The sequence below is a fragment of the Oncorhynchus masou genome, chromosome 33 (assembly GCF_036934945.1).
Source record: "Oncorhynchus masou masou isolate Uvic2021 chromosome 33, UVic_Omas_1.1, whole genome shotgun sequence".
Taxonomy (NCBI): Eukaryota; Metazoa; Chordata; class Actinopteri; order Salmoniformes; family Salmonidae; genus Oncorhynchus; species Oncorhynchus masou.
This window is the reverse complement of record NC_088244.1, coordinates 2052633-2077500: the sequence shown is the minus strand read 5'-3', so window position 1 is coordinate 2077500 and position 24868 is coordinate 2052633. Positions and strand designations below refer to the sequence as shown.

Genomic DNA, 24868 nt, shown 5'->3' with positions numbered 1-24868 from the left:
CTACTGTATCTACACAGCCCCAGGGTTAGTCTACTGTATCTACACAGCCCCAGGGTTAGTCTACTGTATCTACACAGCCTCAGGGTGAGTCTACTGTATCTACACAGCCTCAGGGTGAGTCTACTGTATCTACACAGCCTCAGGGTGAGTCTACTGTATCTACACAGCCTCAGGGTGAGACTGTATCTACACAGCCTCAGGGTGAGTCTACTGTATCACAGCCTCAGGGTGAGTCTACTGTATCTACACAGCCTCAGGGTGAGTCTACTGTATCTACACAGCCTCAGGGTGAGTCTACTGTATCTACACAGCCTCAGGGTGAGTCTACTGTATCTACACAGCCTCAGGGTGAGTCTACTGTATCTACACAGCCTCAGGGTGAGTCTACTGTATCTACACAGCCTTCAGGGTGAGTCTACTGTATCTACACAGCTGTATCTACACAGCCCCAGGGTTAGTCTACTGTATCTACACAGCCTTAGGGTTAGTCTACTGTATCTACACAGCCCCCGGGTTAGTCTACTGTATCTACACAGCCTCAGGGTTAGTCTACTGTATCTACACAGCCTCAGGGTTAGTCTACTGTATCTACACAGCCTCAGGGTTAGTCTACTGTATCTACACAGCCTCAGGGTTAGTCTACTGTATCTACACAGCCTCAGGGTTAGTCTACTGTATCTACACAGCCTTAGGGTTAGTCTACTGTATCTACACAGCCTCAGGGTTAGTCTACTGTATCTACACAGCCCCCAGGTTAGTCTACTGTATCTACACAGCCCCCGGGTTAGTCTACTGTATCTACACAGCCTCAGGGTTAGTCTACTGTATCTACACAGCCTCAGGGTGAGTCTACTGTATCTACACAGCCTCAGGGTGAGTCTACTGTATCTACACAGCCTTAGGGTTAGTCTACTGTATCTACACAGCCCCAAGGTTAGTCTACTGTATCTACACAGCCTGAGGGTGAGTCTACTGTATCTACACAGCCTGAGGGTGAGTCTACTGTATCTACACAGCCTCAGGGTGAGTCTACTGTATCTACACAGCCTCAGGGTGAGTCTACTGTATCTACACAGCCTCAGGGTGAGTCTACTGTATCTACACAGCCCCAGGGTTAGTCTACTGTATCTACACAGCCTCAGGGTGAGTCTACTGTATCTACACAGCCCCAGGGTTAGTCTACTGTATCTACACAGCCCCAGGGTTAGTCTACTGTATCTACACAGCCTCAGGGTTAGTCTACTGTATCTACACAGCCCCAGGGTTAGTCACTGTATCTACACAGCCCCAGGGTTGTCACTGTATCTACACAGCCTCAGGGTTAGTCTACTGTATCTACACAGCCTCAGGGTTAGTCTACTGTATCTACACAGCCCCAGGGTTAGTCTACTGTATCTACACAGCCCCAGGGTTAGTCTACTGTATCTACACAGCCTCAGGGTTAGTCTACTGTATCTACACAGCCTCAGGGTTAGTCTACTGTATCTACACAGCCCCAGGGTTAGTCACTGTATCTACACAGCCTCAGGGTTAGTCTACTGTATCTACACAGCCCCAGGGTGAGTCTACTGTATCTACACAGCCCCAGGGTGAGTCTACTGTATCTACACAGCCCCAGGGTGAGTCTACTGTATCTACACAGCCCCAGGGTGAGTCTACTGGTCTACTGTATTATTGACTGTATGTTTTGTTTATCCCATGTGTAACTCTGTGTTGTTGTTTGTGTCGAACTGCAACGCTTTATCTTGGCCAGGTCGCAGTTGTAAATGAGAACTTGTTCTCAACTGGCCTACCTGGTTAAATAAAGGTGTTCTCAACTGGCCTACCTGGTTTAATAAAGGTGTTCTCAACTAGCCTACCTGGTTAAATAAAGGTGTTCTCAACTAGCCTACCTGGTTAAATAAAGGTGTTCTCAACTAGCCTACCTGGTTAAATAAAGGTGTTCTCAACTGGCCTACCTGGTTATATAAAGGTGTTCTCAACTGGCCTACCTGGTTATATAAAGGTGTTCTCAACTGGCCTACCTGGTTAAATAAAGGTGTTCTCAACTTGCCTACCTGGTTAAATAAAGGTGTTCTCAACTAGCCTACCTGGTTATATAAAGGTGTTCTCAACTAGCCTACCTGGTTAAATAAAGGTGTTCTCAACTTGCCTACCTGGTTAAATAAAGGTGTTCTCAACTAGCCTACCTGGTTAAATAAAGGTGTTCTCAACTGGCCTACCTGGTTATATAAAGGTGTTCTCAAATGGCCTACCTGGTTATATAAAGGTGTTCTCAACTGGCCTACCTGGTTAAATAAAGGTGTTCTCAACTAGCCTACCTGGTTAAATAAAGGTGTTCTCAACTAGCCTACCTGGTTATATAAAGGTGTTCTCAACTGGCCTACCTGGTTAAATAAAGGTGTTCTCAACTGGCCTACCTGGTTAAATAAAGGTGTTCTCAACTAGCCTACCTGGTTAAGTAAAGGTGTTCTCAACTAGCCTACCTGGTTAAGTAAAGGTGTTCTCAACTAGCCTACCTGGTTAAATAAAGGTGTTCTCAACTAGCCTACCTGGTTATATAAAGGTGTTCTCAACTGGCCTACCTGGTTAAATAAAGGTGTTCTCAACTGGCCTACCTGGTTAAATAAAGGTGTTCTCAACTAGCCTACCTGGTTAAATAAAGGTGTTCTCAACTAGCCTACCTGGTTAAATAAAGGTGTTCTCAACTAGCCTACCTGGTTAAATAAAGGTGTTCTCAACTGGCCTACCTGGTTATATAAAGGTGTTCTCAAATGGCCTACCTGGTTATATAAAGGTGTTCTCAACTGGCCTACCTGGTTAAATAAAGGTGTTCTCAACTAGCCTACCTGGTTATATAAAGGTGTTCTCAACTGGCCTACCTGGTTAAATAAAGGTGTTCTCAACTGGCCTACCTGGTTAAATAAAGGTGTTCTCAACTAGCCTACCTGGTTAAATAAAGGTGTTCTCAACTAGCCTACCTGGTTAAATAAAGGTGTTCTCAACTAGCCTACCTGGTTAAATAAAGGTGTTCTCAATTAGCCTACCTGGTTATATAAAGGTGTTCTCAACTGGCCTACCTGGTTATATAAAGGTGTTCACAACTGGCCTACCTGGTTAAATAAAGGTGTTCTCAACTGGCCTACCTGGTTAAATAAAGGTGTTCTCAACTGGCCTACCTGGTTAAATAAAGGTGTTCTCAACTGGCCTACCTGGTTAAATAAAGGTGTTCTCAACTAGCCTACCTGGTTAAATAAAGGTGTTCTCAACTAGCCTACCTGGTTAAATAAAGGTGTTCTCAACTAGCCTACCTGGTTAAATAAAGGTGTTCTCAAATGGCCTACCTGGTTATATAAAGGTGTTCTCAACTGGCCTACCTGGTTAAATAAAGGTGTTCTCAACTGGCCTACCTGGTTATATAAAGGTAAAATAAAATAAATAAATAAACTCACGACTGAGTTCCAAACTGCCTCTGGAAGCAAGGTCAGTACAAGAACTGTTCATTGGGAGCTTCATGAAACGGGTTTCCATGGCCGTTCCCTCACTCTTCCCCTCTCTCCCTCACTCTTCCACCTCTCTCCCTCACTCTTCCACCTCTCCCTCACTCTTCCCCCCTCTCCCTCGCTCTTCCCCTCTCTCCCTCACTCTTCCCCTCTCTCCCTCACTCTTCCCCTCTCTCCCTCGCTCTTCCCCTCTCTCCCTCGCTCTTCCCCCCTCTCCCTCGCTCTTGCCCCCTCTCCCTCGCTCTTGCCCCCTCTCCCTCGCTCTTGCCCCCTCTCCCTCGCTCTTGCCCCCTCTCCCTCGCTCTTGCCCCCTCTCCCTCACTCTTGCCCCCTCTTTCTCTCCCTCTAGGTGGTAATGGGGAAGCTAAACGTAGACCTGGGTACAGTGCAGTATGATACAGAAGGCCTCTCACCTGTCCCTCTGGCTGCCCAGGTGGGTCTGGCTGCAGGGGCTGCTGTGGTGGTCCTAGTGGTGCTGGTCATCATCCTCATGTACAGGTCAGTCACACACACACTAACACACACACACTAACACACACACACTAACACACACACACTAACACACACACACTAACACACACACACTAACACACACACACTAACACACACACACACACACACACACTAACACACACACACACACACTAACACACACATACACATTAATACACACACTAACACACACTAACACACCATACACAATACACACACTAACACACCATACACAATACACACACTAACACACACTAACACACACACACACACATACACATTAATACACACACTAACACACACTAACACACACTAACACACATACACATTAATACACACACTAACACACACTAACACACACTAACACACCTACACATTAATACACACACTAACACACACTAACACACACTAACACACATACACATTAATACACACACTAACACACACTAACACACACTAACACACACACTAACACACACACACACACTAACACACACTAACACACACTAACACACACACTAACACACACACACACACTAACACACACACTAATACACACACTAACACACACTAACACACACACTAACGCACACACACACTAACACACACACTAACACACACACACACACTAACACACACACTAATACACACACTAACACACACTAACACACACACTAACGCACACACACACTAACACACACTAACACACACTAACACACATACACATTAATACACACACTAACACACACTAACACACACTAACACACATACACATTAATACACACACTAACACACACTAACACACACACTAACACACACACACACACTAACACACACTAACACACACACACACACTAACACACACACTAATACACACACTAACACACACTAACACACACACTAACGCACACACACACTAACACACACACTAACGCACACACACATTAACACATACATTAACACACACACACTAACACACTAACGCACACACACACTAACACACACTAACACACACACACACTAACGCACACACACACTAACGCACACACACACTAGCACACACACACTAACGCACACACACACTAACGCACACACACACTAACACACTAACACACACACACTAACGCACACACACACTAATGCACGTAAAACACACTAAAACACACACACACACACTAACACACACATACACACTAACACACACATACACACTAACACACACACACACACACTAACACACACACACACACACACACACACACACTAACACACTAACCCACACACACACTAACACGTCATCTCAGTGGGTCAGAATGTGGAAGTGCAGATGGGGTTGAAAAGGTGAGAGGTTATCTCTGACATTAAATAACTGTTTCTCACTGTGTGTGCAGGAGGAAGAGCAAGCAGGCTCTGAGAGACTACAAGAAGGTTCTGGTTCAGCTGGAGACTCTGGAGATCAATGTGGGAGACCAGTGCAGGAAGGAGTTCACAGGTAAATACTCAGCCTGTTTGGTCTGAAATGGAACCCTATTTATCTGGCCCAAAGAGAGTGACCCGGGCCCAAAGAGAGTGACCCGGGCCCAAAGAGAGTGACCCGGGCCCAAAGAGAGTGACCCGGGCCCAAGGAGAGTGACCCGGGCCCAAAGAGAGTGACCCGGGCCCAAGGAGAGTGACCCGGGCCCAAGGAGAGTGACCCGGGCCCAAAGAGAGTGACCCGGGCCCAAAGAGAGTGACCCGGGCCCAAAGAGAGTGACCCGGGCCCAAGGAGAGTGACCCGGGCCCAAGGAGAGTGACCCGGGCCCAAGGAGAGTGACCCGGGCCCAAAGAGAGTGACCCGGGCCCAAAGAGAGTGACCCGGGCCCAAAGAGAGTGACCCGGGCCCAAAGAGAGTGACCCGGGCCCGAAGAGAGTGACCCGGGCCCAAAGAGAGTGACCCGGGCCCGAAGAGAGTGACCCGGGCCCGAAGAGAGTGACCCGGGCCCAAAGAGAGTGACCCGGGCCCAAAGAGAGTGACCCGGGCCCAACGAGAGTGACCCGGGCCCAAAGAGAGTGACCCGGGCCCAAGGAGAGTGACCCGGGCCCAAAGAGAGTGACCCGGGCCCAAAGAGAGTGACCCGGGCCCAAGGAGAGTGACCCGGGCCCAAGGAGAGTGACCCGGGCCCAAAGAGAGTGACCCGGGCCCAAAGAGAGTGACCCGGGCCCAAAGAGAGTGACCCGGGCCCAAAGAGAGTGACCCGGGCCCAAAGAGAGTGACCCGGGCCCAAAGAGAGTGACCCGGGCCCAAGGAGAGTGACCCGGGCCCAAGGAGAGTGACCCGGGCCCAAGGAGAGTGACCCGGGCCCAAGGAGAGTGACCCGGGCCCAAGGAGAGTGACCCGGGCCCAAGGAGAGTGACCCGGGCCCAAGGAGAGTGACCCGGGCCCAAAGAGAGTGACCCGGGCCCAAAGAGAGTGACCCGGGCCCAAAGAGAGTGACCCGGGCCCAAAGAGAGTGACCTGGGCCCAAGTATTGCTGAATAGAGGTTAGGGTGCCATTTGGGACCAGGAATATTCTCCTTTACAGACAGGATTAATTTATTCTCTCCTCTCCTCTCTACTCCTCTCCTCCCCTCCCTTCTACTCCTCTCTACTCCTCTCCTCCCCTCCCTTCTACTCCTCTCTACTCCTCGCCTCTCCTCCCTTCTACTCCTCTCCTCTAATCCTCCTCTCTACTCCTCTCCTCACCTCACCTCTCCTCTAATCCTCCTCTACTCCTCCTCTCCCGTCCTCTTCTTCTATCCTCTTCTCTCCTCCTCTCCTTCCCTCTCTACTCCTCTCTACTCCTCCTCTCCTCCCCTCCCTTCTACTCCTCTCTACTCCTCTCCTCCCTTCTACTCCTCTCCTCTAATCCTCCTCTCTACTCCTCACCTCTCCTCACCTCTCCTCACCTCTCCTCTCCTCTCCTCACCTCACCTCACCTCACCTCACCTCTCCTCTCCTCTCCTCTCCTCTCCTCTCCTCTCTACTCCTCTCCTCTCTACTCCTCTCCTCTCTACTCCTCTTCTCCTCTCCTCCCCTCCTCTTCTCCTCTACTCCTCCCCTCCTCTTCTCCCCTCCCCTCCTCTTCTCCTCTCTACTCCTCTCCCCTCCTCTTTCTCCTCTCCCCTCCTTCTCCCCTCCCCTCCCCTACTCCCCTCCCCTACTACTCTCCACTCCTCTCCTCCTCTCCCCTCCCCTCCCCTCCCCTCTCCACTCCTCCCCAGATCTGATGACAGAGATGATGGATCTGAGTAGTGATGTGGGTGGACCAGGTATTCCTCTCCTGGACTATAAGACGTATGCAGAGCGCGTGTTCTTCCCCGGCCAGAGGGGGGCGCCCCTGAGTCAGAACCTGAACCTGCCAGAGTCCCGCAGGCAGACAGTAGAACAAGGGCTGGGACAACTCAACAGTCTCCTCAACAACAAACTGTTCCTTATCAGGGTGAGCAGCATACCAGGCTGAGTGGGATACTGCTGTGGAAATCGATTTCCAGAAACGTTCATTCACTGCAGTTTGAAGGAGTCTCTAGCGAAGCACATTTCTGTGACCAACAAACAAAGATTTCTTTAACTCTAATCTCTCTCCTCGCCCTCCTCCTCCTCGCCCTCCTCCTCCTTGCCCTCCTCCTCCCTCTCCTCCTCGCCCTCCTCCCTCTCCTCCTCGCCCTCCTCCTCGCCCTCCGCCCTCCTCCTCGCCCTCCTCCTCGCCCTCCTCCTCGCCCTCCTCCTCTCCTTCTCCCCACTCCAGTTCATCCACACCCTAGAGGCCCAGCCGAACTTCTCCCAGCGTGACCGTGGCTACGTGGCGTCTCTGCTGACCATGGCCCTGCACGACCAACTGGAGTACTTCACTGATGTCATGAAGACCTTACTGGGAGACCTGGTGCAGCAATATGTCACCAAGAACCCCAAACTCATGCTGCGCAGGTGGACCTGGTGGACCTGAACCGGTTCCATCTCAAATATCACTATATCGTGGTCTCTTTGACCAGGGTCTATATATAGTGGTCTCTTTGACCAGGGTCTATATATAGTGGTCTCTTTGACCAGGGTCTATATATAGTGGTCTCTTTGACCAGGGTCTATATATAGTGAAGTCTCTTTGACCAGGGTCTATATATAGTGGTCTCTTTGACCAGGGTCTATATATAGTGGTCTCTTTGACCAGGGTCTATATATAGTGGTCTCTTTGACCAGGGTCTATATATAGTGGTCTCTTTGACCAGGGTCTATATATAGTGGTCTCTTTGACCAGGGTCTATATATAGTGGTCTCTTTGACCAGGGTCTATATATAGTGGTCTCTTTGACCAGGGTCTATATATAGTGGTCTCTTTGACCAGGGTCTATATATAGTGAAGTCTCTTTGACCAGGGTCTATATATAGTGGTCTCTTTGACCAGTGTCTATATATAGTGGTCTCTTTGACCAGGGTCTATATATAGTGGTCTCTTTGACCAGGGTCTATATATAGTGGTCTCTTTGACCAGGGTCTATATATAGTGGTCTCTTTGACCAGGGTCTATATATAGTGGTCTCTTTGACCAGGGTCTATATATAGTGGTCTCTTTGACCAGGGTCTATATATAGTGGTCTCTTTGACCAGGGTCTATATATAGTGAAGTCTCTTTGACCAGGGTCTATATATAGTGAAGTCTCTTTGACCAGGGTCTATATATAGTGAAGTCTCTTTGACCAGGGTCTATATATAGTGGTCTCTTTGACCAGGGTCTATATATAGTGGTCTCTTTGACCAGGGTCTATATATAGTGGTCTCTTTGACCAGGGTCTATATATAGTGGTCTCTTTGACCAGGGTCTATATATAGTGGTCTCTTTGACCAGGGTCTATATATAGTGAAGTCTCTTTGACCAGGGTCTATATATAGTGGTCTCTTTGACCAGGGTCTATATATAGTGGTCTCTTTGACCAGGGTCTATATATAGTGGTCTCTTTGACCAGGGTCTATATATAGTGGTCTCTTTGACCAGGGTCTATATATAGTGGTCTCTTTGACCAGGGTCTATATATAGTGGTCTCTTTGACCAGGGTCTATATATAGTGGTCTCTTTGACCAGGGTCTATATATAGTGGTCTCTTTGACCAGGGTCTATATATAGTGAAGTCTCTTTGACCAGGGTCTATATATAGTGGTCTCTTTGACCAGTGTCTATATATAGTGGTCTCTTTGACCAGGGTCTATATATAGTGGTCTCTTTGACCAGGGTCTATATATAGTGGTCTCTTTGACCAGGGTCTATATATAGTGGTCTCTTTGACCAGGGTCTATATATAGTGGTCTCTTTGACCAGGGTCTATATATAGTGGTCTCTTTGACCAGGGTCTATATATAGTGGTCTCTTTGACCAGGGTCTATATATAGTGGTCTCTTTGACCAGGGTCTATATATAGTGAAGTCTCTTTGACCAGGGTCTATATATAGTGGTCTCTTTGACCAGGGTCTATATATAGTGGTCTCTTTGACCAGGGTCTATATATAGTGAAGTCTCTTTGACCAGGGTCTATATATAGTGGTCTCTTTGACCAGGGTCTATATATAGTGAAGTCTCTTTGACCAGGGTCTATATATAGTGGTCTCTTTGACCAGGGTCTATATATAGTGGTCTCTTTGACCAGGGTCTATATATAGTGGTCTCTTTGACCAGGGTCTATATATAGTGGTCTCTTTGACCAGGGTCTATATATAGTGGTCTCTTTGACCAGGGTCTATATATAGTGGTCTCTTTGACCAGGGTCTATATATAGTGAAGTCTCTTTGACCAGGGTCTATATATAGTGGTCTCTTTGACCAGGGTCTATATATAGTGGTCTCTTTGACCAGGGTCTATATATAGTGAAGTCTCTTTGACCAGGGTCTATATATAGTGGTCTCTTTGACCAGGGTCTATATATAGTGAAGTCTCTTTGACCAGGGTCTATATATAGTGGTCTCTTTGACCAGGGTCTATATATAGTGGTCTCTTTGACCAGTGTCTATATATAGTGGTCTCTTTGACCAGTGTCTATATATAGTGGTCTCTTTGACCAGGGTCTATATATAGTGGTCTCTTTGACCAGGGTCTATATATAGTGAAGTCTCTTTGACCAGGGTCTATATATAGTGAAGTCTCTTTGACCAGGGTCTATATATAGTGAAGTCTCTTTGACCAGGGTCTATATATAGTGAAGTCTCTTTGACCAGGGTCTATATATAGTGAAGTCTCTTTGACCAGGGTCTATATATAGTGAAGTCTCTTTCACCAAGGTCTATATATAGTGGTCTCTTTGACCAGGGTCTATATATAGTGAAGTCTCTTTGACCAGGGTCTATATATAGTGAAGTCTCTTTGACCAGGGTCTATATATAGTGGTCTCTTTGACCAGTGTCTATATATAGTGGTCTCTTTGACCAGGGTCTATATATAGTGGTCTCTTTGACCAGGGTCTATATATAGTGGTCTCTTTGACCAGGGTCTATATATAGTGGTCTCTTTGACCAGGGTCTATATATAGTGGTCTCTTTGACCAGGGTCTATATATAGTGGTCTTTGACCAGGGTCTATATATAGTGAAGTCTCTTTGACCAGGGTCTATATATAGTGGTCTCTTTGACCAGGTCTATATATAGTGAAGTCTCTTTGACCAGGGTCTATATATAGTGAAGTCTCTTTGACCAGGGTCTATATATAGTGAAGTCTCTTTGACCAGGGTCTATATATAGTGGTCTCTTTGACCAGGGTCTATATATAGTGGTCTCTTTGACCAGTGTCTATATATAGTGGTCTCTTTGACCAGTGTCTATATATAGTGGTCTCTTTGACCAGGGTCTATATATAGTGGTCTCTTTGACCAGGGTCTATATATAGTGGTCTCTTTGACCAGGGTCTATATATAGTGAAGTCTCTTTGACCAGGGTCTATATATAGTGAAGTCTCTTTGACCAGGGTCTATATATAGTGGTCTCTTTGACCAGGGTCTATATATAGTGGTCTCTTTGACCAGGGTCTATATATAGTGGTCTCTTTGACCAGGGTCTATATATAGTGGTCTCTTTGACCAGGGTCTATATATAGTGGTCTCTTTGACCAGGGTCTATATATAGTGAAGTCTCTTTGACCAGGGTCTATATATAGTGGTCTCTTTGACCAGGGTCTATATATAGTGAAGTCTCTTTGACCAGGGTCTATATATAGTGGTCTCTTTGACCAGGGTCTATATATAGTGGTCTCTTTGACCAGGGTCTATATATAGTGGTCTCTTTGACCAGGGTCTATATATAGTGGTCTCTTTGACCAGGGTCTATATATAGTGAAGTCTCTTTGACCAGGGTCTATATATAGTGGTCTCTTTGACCAGGGTCTATATATAGTGAAGTCTCTTTGACCAGGGTCTATATATAGTGAAGTCTCTTTGACCAGTGTCTATACATATTGAAGTCTCTTTGACCTGGTTCTATATAGTGGTCTCTTTGACCATGGCCCACAGGGCTCTTTAGCTCAGTGGGCTAACACGGCCTTGACGAACCCGTTTTGTGTAACAGAGGTCTCCCACCTGATGAACCAGTTATTTTGAGGTGTGAAGACCAGATTCCCAGTCTTCAGCTCAGTAGCATTTCTCCTGTCTTCTACATTGTTCCTAACTTCTCTCTTTCCTCCCTCTCTTCTCTCCTTCCCTCTCTCGTGTTCGTTCTCTCTCGCTCTCTCAGGACAGAGACGGTGGTGGAGAAGATGCTCACCAACTGGATGTCCATCTGTCTCTACTCCTTTCTCAAGGTGTGTGTGAAGCTGAACATTTTTTCTGACTTCCTCATTACCCACAGAAATGTGTCAAATCAAATTGTATTTGTCACGTGTTTAGCAGATGTAGCGAAATGCTTGTCATAAATTCGTATGTATCTGACTCTCCCACTGTAGGAGGTGGCTGGGGAGCCCCTGTATATGCTGTACAGAGCCATCAAGTACCAGGTGGATAAGGGACCAGTAGACGCTGTGACGGGGAAGGCCAAGCGCACCCTGAACGACAGCCATCTCCTGAGAGAGGACATCGATTACTGCTCTGTCGTGCGTCTCTCGTTTTTACATCTTCATTTGAACTGTTTCCAAATAGATTTGTTGTGGCTGATGTCTGGAAGAGAGAAGTCACTCCACTTCCTATGAAGATGTCTGACTCCACCTTAAATCCACTGATACACTTCAGCTGCATTTGAAATGGCACCCTATTCCCTATATAGTATAGACCCATATAGACCATAGGGCTCTGGTCTAAAGTAGTGCACTAGATAGGGAATAGGGCTCTATAGGGCTCTGGTCTAAAGTAGTGCACTATATAGGGAATAGGGTTCCATAGGGCTCTGGTCTAAAGTAGTGCACTATATAGGGAATAGGTTGCCAAAGGGCTCTGGTCTAAAGTAGTGCACTATATAGGGAATAGGGTTCCATAGGGCTCTGGTCTAAAGTAGTGCACTAGATAGGGAATAGGGCTCTATAGGGCTCTGGTCTAAAGTAGTGCACTATATAGGGAATAGGGTTCCATAGGGCTCTGGTCTAAAGTAGTGCACTAGATAGGGAATAGGTTGCCATATGGCTCTGGTCTAAAGTAGTGCACTATATAGGGAATAGGGTTCCATAGGGCTCTGGTCTAAAGTAGTGTACTATATAGGGAATAGGGCTCTGGTCTAAAGTAGTGCACTACATAGGGAATAGGGTTTCATTTCAGACACTAACCTCTCTCTCTCTTTACTACGATCTCCTCTGTCTGGTCAGACTCTGGTGGTGAAGGTTTGTTTGTGTGTTGACATCGTGCCCCCTCCTCTCTCCTCTGGTCAGACTCTGGTGGTGAAGGTTTGTTTGTGTGTTGACATCGTGCCCCCTCCTCTCTCCTCTGGTCAGACTCTGGTGGTGAAGGTTTGTTTGTGTGTTGACATCGTGCCCCCTCCTCTCTCCTCTGGTCAGACTCTGGTGGTGAAGGTTTGTTTGTGTGTTGACATCGTGCCCCCTCCTCTCTCCTCTGGTCAGACTCTGGTGGTGAAGAGTGGTGTGGAGGTGCAGCCGTGTCCCGTCAAGGTGTTGGACACCGACACCATCACACAGGTCAAAGACAAGATCCTAGACCAGATCTATAAAGGAGCTCCCTTCTCACAGAGACCTGCTGCAGACTCACTAGACCTGGGTAAGGAATAGAGGCCCGGGGTAAGGAATAGAGGCCCGGGGTAAGGAATAGAGGCCCGGGGTAAGGAATAGAGGCCCGGGTAAGGAATAGAGGCCCGGGGTAAGGAATAGAGGCCCGGGGTAAGGAATAGAGGCCCGGGGTAAGGAATAGAGGCCCGGGGTAAGGAATAGAGGCCCGGGGTAAGGAATAGAGGCCCGGGGTAAGGAATAGAGGCCCGGGGTAAGGAATAGAGGCCCGGGGTAAGGAATAGAGGCCCGGGGTAGGGAATAGAGGCCCGAGGCCCGGGTGAGGAACAGGGAATAGTTGTCTATGGCTATTGTTACCTCAATGAATATTATAGCAGAACTCTACTAATGAATTTGACGTTTTAATTGTGGTCAACGTGACGTTTTAATTGTGGTCAACACACCACTTCTGGTTTCCAGAACCTTTAGTAAGAACCGTCAGTTTGTAAAGCGCCATTCATACAAGGTTACGCTGCAAACACATCTGGGTGACGGAGATGGTTGTGTGAACCAGGCTCAGTGTTAACTTGCCCGAGGCCTGAAGAATCGCGTTAGCTCCCCAAGCTAATCACTAGGCTTGAGCTTACCGGGCTAGCACGGTCTTGTGACGTTCAGGTAACCAGGGTTCAAACACAGGCATTCTGTCCTGAGGATGTTTTCGTCGCTGATATGAGGTGAATGTGATTTTCGTCGTCAGAATGGAGATCGGGGCAGGCGGGTCACCTGACTCTGTCAGACGATGACGTCACAGCAGTCGTCCAGGGGCGCTGGAAGAAACTCAACACTCTGCAGCACTACAAGGTACCACACACACGCACGACCCCTACACACACACACACACACACACACACACACACACACACACACACACACACACACACACACACACACACACACACACGACCCCTACACACACGACCCCTACACACACACACACATACACGCACACACACACACACACGACCCCTACACACACACACACACACACACACACACACACACACACACACACACACACAGACCCCTACACACACGACCCCTACACACACACACACACACACACACACGACCCCAACACACACACACACACACGACCCCTACACACACACACGACCCCCACACACACGACGAGCCCCCCACACACACACTGATGAGATAAAGTAATTGTTCTCCCCAGGTACACACACGATCCCCCACATACACCCCGACCCCCACACACACAACCCCTACACACACGACCCCCACACACACGAGCCCTACACACACACACACGACCCCCACACACACGCTGATGAGATATAAAGTTATACTACTATTGTTTCTCTCTCCTCAGGTGCCAGACTGTTATACTACTATAGAACCTGTTATACGACAGTGGCTCTGATCCCCAGATCAGCTGTTATACTACATGGGGATACCCCAGGTCTACCAGACTGGAGAGAGTAAACACTGTTATACTACTGTAGAACCTGTTATACTAGAACCTGTTATACTACTATAGAACCTGTTATACTACTATAGAACCTGTTATACTGCTATAGAACCTGTTATACTGCTATAGAACCTGTTATACTACTATAGAACCTGTTATACTACTATAGAACCTGTTATACTACTATAGAACCTGTTATACTACTATAGAACCTGTTATACTACTATAGAACCTGTATATACTATAGAACTATAGAACCTGTTATACTACTATAGAACCTGTTATACTACTATAGAACCTGTTATACTACTATAGAACCTGTTATACTACTATAGAACCTGTTATACTACTATAGAACCTGTTATTACTATACTAGAACCTAGAACCTGTTATACTACTATAGAACCTGTTATACTACTATAGAACCTGTTATTATATAGAACCTGTTATACTATAGAACCTGTTTTACTACTATAGAACCTGTTTTACTACTATAGAACCTGTTATACTACTATAGAACCTGTTATACTACTATAGAACCTGTTATACTACTATAGAAGTTATACTACTATAGAATGTTATACTATAGAACCTACTATAGAACCTGTTATACTACTATAGAACCTGTTATACTACTATAGAACCTGTTATACTACTATAGAACCTACTATAGAGAACCTGTACTATAGAACCTGTAGAACCTGTTATACTACTATAGAACCTGTTATACTACTATAGAACCTTTTACTACTATAGAACCTGTTATACTACTATAGAACCTGTTATACTACTATAGAACCTGTTATACTACTATAGAACCTGTTATACTACTATAGAACCTGTTATTACTATAGAACCTGTTATTATACTGTTATACTAGAGAACCTGTTTATACTTACCTATAGAACCTGTTATACTACTATAGAACCTGTTATACTACTATAGAACCTGTTAGAACCTGTTATACTACTATAGAACCTGTTATACTACTATACCTGTTATACTACTATAGAACCTGTTATACTACTATAGAACCTGTTATACTACTATAGAACCTGTTATACTACTATAGAACCTGTTATACTACTATAGAACCTGTTATACTACTATAGAACCTGTTATACTACTATAGAACCTGTTATACTATAGAACCTGTTATACTACTATAGAACCTGTTATACTACTATAGAACCTGTTATACTACTAGAACCTTATACTACTATAGAACCTGTTATACTACTATAGAACCTGTTATACTATAGAACCTGTTATACTACTATAGAACCTGTTATACTACTATACTATAGAACCTGTTATACTACTATAGAACCTGTTATACTACTATAGAACCTGTTATACTACTGTAGAACCTGTTATACTACTATAGAACCTGTTATACTACTATAGAACCTGTTATACTGTAGAACCTGTTATACTACTATAGAACCTGTTATACTACTATAGAACCTGTTATACTGTAGAACCTGTTATACTACTATAGAACCTGTTATACTACTATAGAACCTGTTATACTACTATAGAACATGTTATACTACTATAGAACCTGTTATATTACTATAGAACCTGTTATACTATAGAGCCTGTTATATTACTATAGAACCTGTTATACTACTATAGAACCTGTTATACTACTATAGAACCTGTTATACTACTATAGAACCTGTTATACTACTATAGAACCTGTTATACTACTATAGAACCTGTTATACTACTATAGAACCTGTTATACTACTATAGAACCTGTTATACTACTATAGAACCTGTTATACTACTATAGAACCTGTTATACTACTGTTATACTACTATAGAACCTGTTATACTACTATAGAACCTGTTATACTACTATAGAACCTGTTATACTACTATAGAACCTGTTATACTACTATAGAACCTGTTATACTACTATAGAACCTGTTATACTACTATAGAACCTGTTATACTACTAGAACCTGTTATACTACTATAGAACCTGTTATACTACTATAGAACCTGTTATACTACTATAGAACCTGTTATACTACTATAGTTATACTACTATAACCTGTTATACTACTATAGAACCTGTTATACTACTATAGAACCTGTTATACTACTATAGAACCTGTTATACTACTATAGAACCTGTTATACTACTATAGAACCTGTTATACTACTAGAACCTTATACTACTATAGAACCTGTTATACTACTATAGAACCTGTTATACTACTATAGAACCTGTTATACTACTATAGAACCTGTTATACTACTATAGAACCTGTTATACTACTATAGAACCTGTTATACTACTATAGAACCTGTTATACTACTATAGAACCTGTTATACTACTATAGAACCTGTTATACTACTATAGAACCTGTTATACTACTATAGAACCTGTTATACTACTATAGAACCTGTTATACTACTATAGAACCTGTTATACTACTGTAGAACCTGTTATACTACTATAGAACCTGTTATACTACTATAGAACCTGTTATACTACTATAGAACCTGTTATACTACTATAGAACCTGTTATATTACTATAGAACCTGTTATACTACTATAGAACTGTTATACTACTATAGAACCTGTTATACTAGAACCTGTTATACTACTATAGAACCTGTTATACTACTATAGAACCTGTTATATACTATAGAACCTGTTATACTACTATAGAACCTGTTATACTACTATAGAACCTGTTATTACTATAGAACCTACTATAGAACCTGTTATACTACTATAGAACCTGTTATACTACTATAGAACCTGTTATACTACTATAGAACCTGTTATACTACTATAGAACTATAGAACCTGTTATACTACTATAGAACCTGTTATACTACTATAGAACCTGTTATACTACTATAGAACCTGTTATATACTATAGAACCTATAGAACCTGTTATACTACTATAGAACCTGTTATACTACTATAGAACCTGTTATACTACTATAGAACCTGTTATACTACTATAGAACCTGTTATACTACTATAGAACCTGTTATACTATAGAGCCTGTTATACTACTATAGAGCCTGTTATACTACTATAGAACCTGTTATACTACTATAGAACCTGTTATACTACTATAGAACCTGTTATACTACTATAGAACCTGTTATACTACTATAGAACCTGTTATTATAGAACCTGTTATACTACTATAGAACCTGTTATACTACTATAGAACCTGTTATACTACTATAGAACCTGTTATACTACTATAGAACCTGTTATACTACTATAGAACCTGTTATACTACTATAGAACCTGTTATACTACTATAGAACCTGTTATACTACTATAGAACCTGTTATACTACTATAGAACCTGTTATACTACTATAGAACCTGTTATACTACTATAGAACCTGTTATACTACTATAGAACCTGTTATACTACTATAGAACCTGTTATACTACTATAGAACCTGTTATACTACTATAGAACCTGTTATACTACTATAGAACCTGTTATACTACTATAGAACCTGTTATACTACTATAGAACCTGTTATACTACTATAGAACCTGTTATACTACTATAGAACCTGTTATACTACTATAGAACCTGTTATACTAGAACCTGTTATACTACTATAGAACCTGTTATACTACTATAGAACCTGTTATACTATAGAGCCTGTTATACTACTATAGAACCTGTTATACTACTATAGAACCTGTTATACTACTATAGAACCTGTTATACTACTATAGAACCTGTTGTACTACTATAGAACATGTTATACTACTATAGAACCTGTTATACTACTATAGAACCTGTTATACTACTATAGAACCTGTTATACTACTATAGAACCTGTTATACTACTATAGAACCTGTTATACTACTATAGAACCTGTTATACTACTATAGAACCTGTTATACTACTATAGAACCTGTTATACTACTATAGGAACCTGTTATACTACTATAGAACCTGTTATACTACTATAGAACCTGTTATACTACTATAGAACCTGTTATACTACTATAGAACCTGTTATACTACTATAGAACCTGTTATACTATAGAACCTGTTATATAGAACCTGTTATACTACTATAGAACCTGTTATACTACTATAGAACCTGTTATACTACTATAGAACCTGTTATACTACTATAGAACCTGTTATACTACTATAGAACCTGTTATACTACTATAGAACCTGTTATACTACTATAGAACCTGTTATACTACTATAGAACCTGTTATACTACTATAGAACCTGTTATACTACTATAGAACCTGTTATACTACTATAGAACCTGTTATATTACTATAGAACCTGTTATACTACTATAGAACCTGTTATACTACTATAGAACCTGTTATACTACTATAGAACCTGTTATACTACTATAGAACCTGTTATACTACTATAGAACCTGTTATACTACTATAGAACCTGTTATACTACTATAGAACCTGTTATACTACTATAGAACCTGTTATACTACTATAGAACCTGTTATACTACTATAGAACCTGTTATACTACTATAGAACCTGTTATACTACTATAGAACCTGTTATACTACTATAGAACCTGTTATACTACTATAGAACCTGTTATACTACTATAGAACCTGTTATAGTACTATAGAACCTGTTATACTAGAACCTGTTATACCATAGAACCTGTTATACTACTATAGAACCTGTTATACTACTATAGAACCTGTTTTACTACTATAGAACCTGTTTTACTACTATAGAACCTGTTATACTACTATAGAACCTGTTATACTACTATAGAACCTGTTATACTACTATAGAACCTACCTGTTATACTAGAACCTGTTATACTACTATAGAACCTGTTATACTACTATAGAACCTGTTATACTACTATAGAACCTGTTATACTACTATAGAACCTGTTATACTACTATAGAACCTGTTATACTACTATAGAACCTGTTATACTACTATAGAACCTGTTATACTACTATAGAACCTGTTATACTACTATAGAACCTGTTATACTATAGAACCTGTTATACTACTATAGAACCTGTTATAGAACCTGTTATACTACTATAGAACCTGTTATACTACTATAGAACCTGTTATACTACTATAGAACCTGTTATACTACTATAGAACCTGTTATACTACTATAGAACCTGTTATACTACTATAGAACCTGTTATACTACTATAGAACCTGTTATACTACTATAGAACCTGTTATACTACTATAGAACCTGTTATACTACTATAGAACTGTTATACTGTTATACTACTATAGAACCTGTTATACTACTATAGAACCTGTTATACTACTATAGAACCTGTTATTATAGAACCTGTTATACTACTATAGAACCTGTTATACTACTATAGAACCTGTTATACTGTTATACTACTATAGAACCTGTTATACTACTATAGTTATACTACTTCAACCTGTTATACTACTATAGAACCTGTTATACTACTATAGAACCTGTTATACTACTATAGAACCTGTTATACTACTATAGAACCTGTTATACTACTATAGAACCTGTTATACTACTATAGAACCTGTTATACTACTATAGAACCTGTTATACTACTATAGAACCTGTTATACTACTATATAGAACCTGTTATACTACTATAGAACCTGTTATACTACTATAGAACCTGTTATACTACTATAGAACCTGTTATACTACTATAGAACTGTTATACTACTATAGAACCTGTTATACTACTATAGAACCTGTTATACTACTATAGAACCTGTTATACTACTATAGAACCTGTTATACTACTATAGAACCTGTTATACTACTATAGAACCTGTTATACTACTATAGAACCTGTTATACTACTATAGAACCTGTTATACTACTATAGAACCTGTTATACTACTATAGAACCTGTTATACTACTATAGAACCTGTTATACTACTATAGAACCTGTTATACTACTATAGAACCTGTTATACTACTATAGAACCTGTTATACTACTATAGAACCTGTTATACTACTATAGAACCTGTTATACTACTATAGAACCTGTTATACTACTATAGAACCTGTTATACTACTATAGAACCTGTTATACTACTATAGAACCTGTTATACTACTATAGAACCTGTTATACTACTATAGAACCTGTTATACTACTATAGAACCTGTTATACTACTATAGAACCTGTTATACTACTATAGAACCTGTTATACTACTATAGAACCTGTTATACTACTATAGAACCTGTTATACTACTATAGAACCTGTTATACTACTATAGAACCTGTTATATACTATAGAACCTGTTATACTACTATAGAACCTGTTATACTACTATAGAACCTGTTATACTACTATAGAACCTGTTATACTACTATAGAACCTGTTATACTACTATAGAACCTGTTATACTACTATAGAACCTGTTATAACTATAGAACCTGTTATACTACTATAGAACCTGTTATACTACTATAGAACCTGTTATACTACTATAGAACCTGTTATACTACTATAGAACCTGTTATACTACTATAGAACCTGTTATACTACTATAGAACCTGTTATACTACTATAGAACCTGTTATACTACTATAGAACCTGTTATACTACTATAGAACCTGTTATACTACTATAGAACCTGTTATACTACTATAGAACCTGTTATAGAACCTGTTATACTACTATAGAACCTGTTATACTACCTGTTATACTACTATAGAACCTGTTATACTACTATAGAACCTGTTATACTACTATAGAACCTGTTATACTACTATAGAACCTGTTATACTACTATAGAACCTGTTATACTACTATAGAACCTGTTATACTACTATAGAACCTGTTATACTACTATAGAACCTGTTATACTACTATAGAACCTGTTATTATACTGTTATACTATAGAACCTGTTATACTACTATAGAACCTGTTATACTACTATAGAACCTGTTATACTACTATAGAACCTGTTATACTACTATAGAACCTGTTATACTACTATAGAACCTGTTATACTACTATAGAACCTGTTATACTACTATAGAACCTGTTATACTACTATAGAACCTGTTATACTACTATAGAACCTGTTATACTACTATAGAACCTGTTTATACTACTATAGAACCTGTTATACTACTATAGAACCTGTTATACTAGAACCTGTTATACTACTATAGAACCTGTTATACTAGAACCTGTTATACTACTATAGAACCTGTTATACTACTATAGAACCTGTTATACTACTATAGAACCTGTTATACTATAGAGCCTGTTATACTACTATAGAACCTGTTATACTACTATAGAACCTGTTATACTACTATAGAACCTGTTATACTAGAACCTGTTATACTACTATAGAACCTGTTATACTACTATAGAACCTGTTATACTACTATAGAACCTGTTATACTACTATAGAACCTGTTATACTACTATAGAACCTGTTATACTACTATAGAACCTGTTATACTACTATAGAACCTGTTATACTACTATAGAACCTGTTATACTACTATAGAACCTGTTATACTACTATAGAACCTGTTATAGTACTATAGAACCTGTTATACTACTATAGAACCTGTTATACTAGAACCTGTTATACTACTGTAGAACCTGTTATACTATAGAACCTGTTATACTACTATAGAACCTGTTATACTACTATAGAACCTGTTATACTACTATAGAACCTGTTATACTATAGAACCTGTTATACTACTATAGAACCTGTTATACTACTATAGAACCTGTTATACTACTATAGAACCTGTTATACTACTATAGAACCTGTTATACTACTATAGAACCTGTTATACTAGAACCTGTTATACTACTATAGAACCTGTTATACTACTATAGAACCTGAGAACCTGTTATACTACTATAGAACCTGTTATACTACTATAGAACCTGTTATACTACTATAGAACCTGTTATACTACTATAGAACCTGTTATACTACTATAGAACCTGTTATACTACTATAGAACCTGTTATACTACTATAGAACCTGTTATACTACTATAGAACCTGTTATACTACTATAGAACCTGTTATACTACTATAGAACCTGTTATACTACTATAGAACCTGTTATACTACTATAGAACCTGTTATACTACTATAGAACCTGTTATACTAGAACCTGTTATACTACTATAGAACCTGTTATACTACTATAGAACCTGTTATACTACTATAGAACCTGTTATACTACTATAGAACCTGTTATACTACTATAGAACCTGTTATACTACTATAGAACCTGTTATACTACTATAGAACCTGTTATACTACTATAGAACCTGTTATACTACTATAGAACCTGTTATACTACTATAGAACCTGTTATATTACTATAGAACCTGTTATACTATAGAGCCTGTTATACTACTATAGAACCTGTTATACTACTATAGAACCTGTTATACTACTATAGAACCTGTTATACTACTATAGAACCTGTTATACTACTATAGAACCTGTTATACTATAGAGCCTGTTATACTACTATAGAACCTGTTATACTAGAACCTGTTATACTATAGAACCTGTTATACTACTATAGAACCTGTTATACTACTATAGAACCTGTTATACTACTATAGAACCTGTTATACTACTATAGAATAGAACCTGTTATACTACTATAGAACCTGTTATACTACTATAGAACCTGTTATACTACTATAGAACCTGTTATACTACTATAGAACCTGTTATACTACTATAGAACCTGTTATACTACTATAGAACCTGTTATACTACTATAGAACCTGTTATACTACTATAGAACCTGTTATACTACTATAGAACCTGTTATATATAGAACCTGTTATACTACTATAGAACCTGTTATACTACTATAGAACCTGTTATACTACTATAGAACCTGTTATACTACTATAGAACCTGTTATACTACTATAGAACCTGTTATACTACTATAGAACCTGTTATACTACTATAGAACCTGTTATACTACTATAGAACCTGTTATACTACTATAGAACCTGTTATACTACTATAGAACCTGTTATACTACTATAGAACCTTATACTACTATAGAACCTGTTTTATACTATAGAACCTGTTATACTACTATAGAACCTGTTATACTACTATAGAACCTGTTATACTACTATAGAACCTGTTATACTACTATAGAACCTGTTATACTACTATAGAACCTGTTATACTACTATAGAACCTGTTATACTACTATAGAACCTGTTATACTAGAACTGTTATATAGAACCTTATACTACTATAGAACCTGTTATACTACTATAGAACCTGTTATACTACTATAGAACCTGTTATACTACTATAGAACCTGTTATACTACTAGAACCTGTTATACTACTATAGAACCTGTTATACTACTATAGAACCTGTTATACTACTATAGAACCTGTTATACTAGAGAACCTGTTATACTACTATAGAACCTGTTATACTACTATAGAACCTGTTATACTACTATAGAACCTGTTTACTACTATACTGTTATAACCTGTTATACTATAGAACCTATAGAACCTGTTATACTACTATAGAACCTGTTATACTACTGTAGAACCTGTTATACTACTGTAGAACCTGTTATACTACTATAGAACATGTTATACTACTATAGAACATGTTATACTACTATAGAACCTGTTATACTACTATAGAACCTGTTATACTACTATAGAACCTGTTATACTACTGTAGAACCTGTTATACTACTATAGAACCTGTTATACTACTATAGAACCTGTTATACTACTATAGAACCTGTTATACTACTATAGAACCTGTTATACTACTATAGAACCTGTTATACTACTATAGAACCTGTTATACTACTATAGAACCTGTTATACTACTATAGAACCTGTTATACTACTATAGAACCTGTTATACTACTATAGAACCTGTTATACTACTATAGAACATGTTATACTACTATAGAACCTGTTATACTAGAACCTGTTATACTACTATAGAACCTGTTATACTACTATAGAACCTGTTATACTACTATAGAACCTGTTATACTACTATAGAACCTGTTATACTACTATAGAACCTGTTATACTACTATAGAACCTGTTATACTACTATAGAACCTGTTATACTACTATAGAACCTGTTATACTACTATAGAACCTGTTATACTACTATAGAACCTGTTATACTACTATAGAACCTGTTATACTACTATAGAACCTGTTATACTACTATAGAACCTGTTAT

At 40.4% G+C, this 24868-nt stretch overlaps 1 protein-coding gene across 1 annotated transcript in view; it reads left to right on the top strand.

Annotated features, from left to right (window-relative positions):
* Window positions 1-24868, top strand: part of LOC135527678 (plexin-B3-like) — a 194238-nt gene that overhangs the window by 138246 nt on the left and 31124 nt on the right. Inside the window, 10 exon segments of the mRNA XM_064956165.1 lie at window positions 3853-4001; window positions 5387-5487; window positions 7236-7453; window positions 7760-7938; window positions 11716-11782; window positions 11924-12070; window positions 13025-13178; window positions 13881-13994; window positions 14550-14590; window positions 14592-14625. Coding sequence (XP_064812237.1) covers window positions 3853-4001; window positions 5387-5487; window positions 7236-7453; window positions 7760-7938; window positions 11716-11782; window positions 11924-12070; window positions 13025-13178; window positions 13881-13994; window positions 14550-14590; window positions 14592-14625 — 1204 coding nt within the window.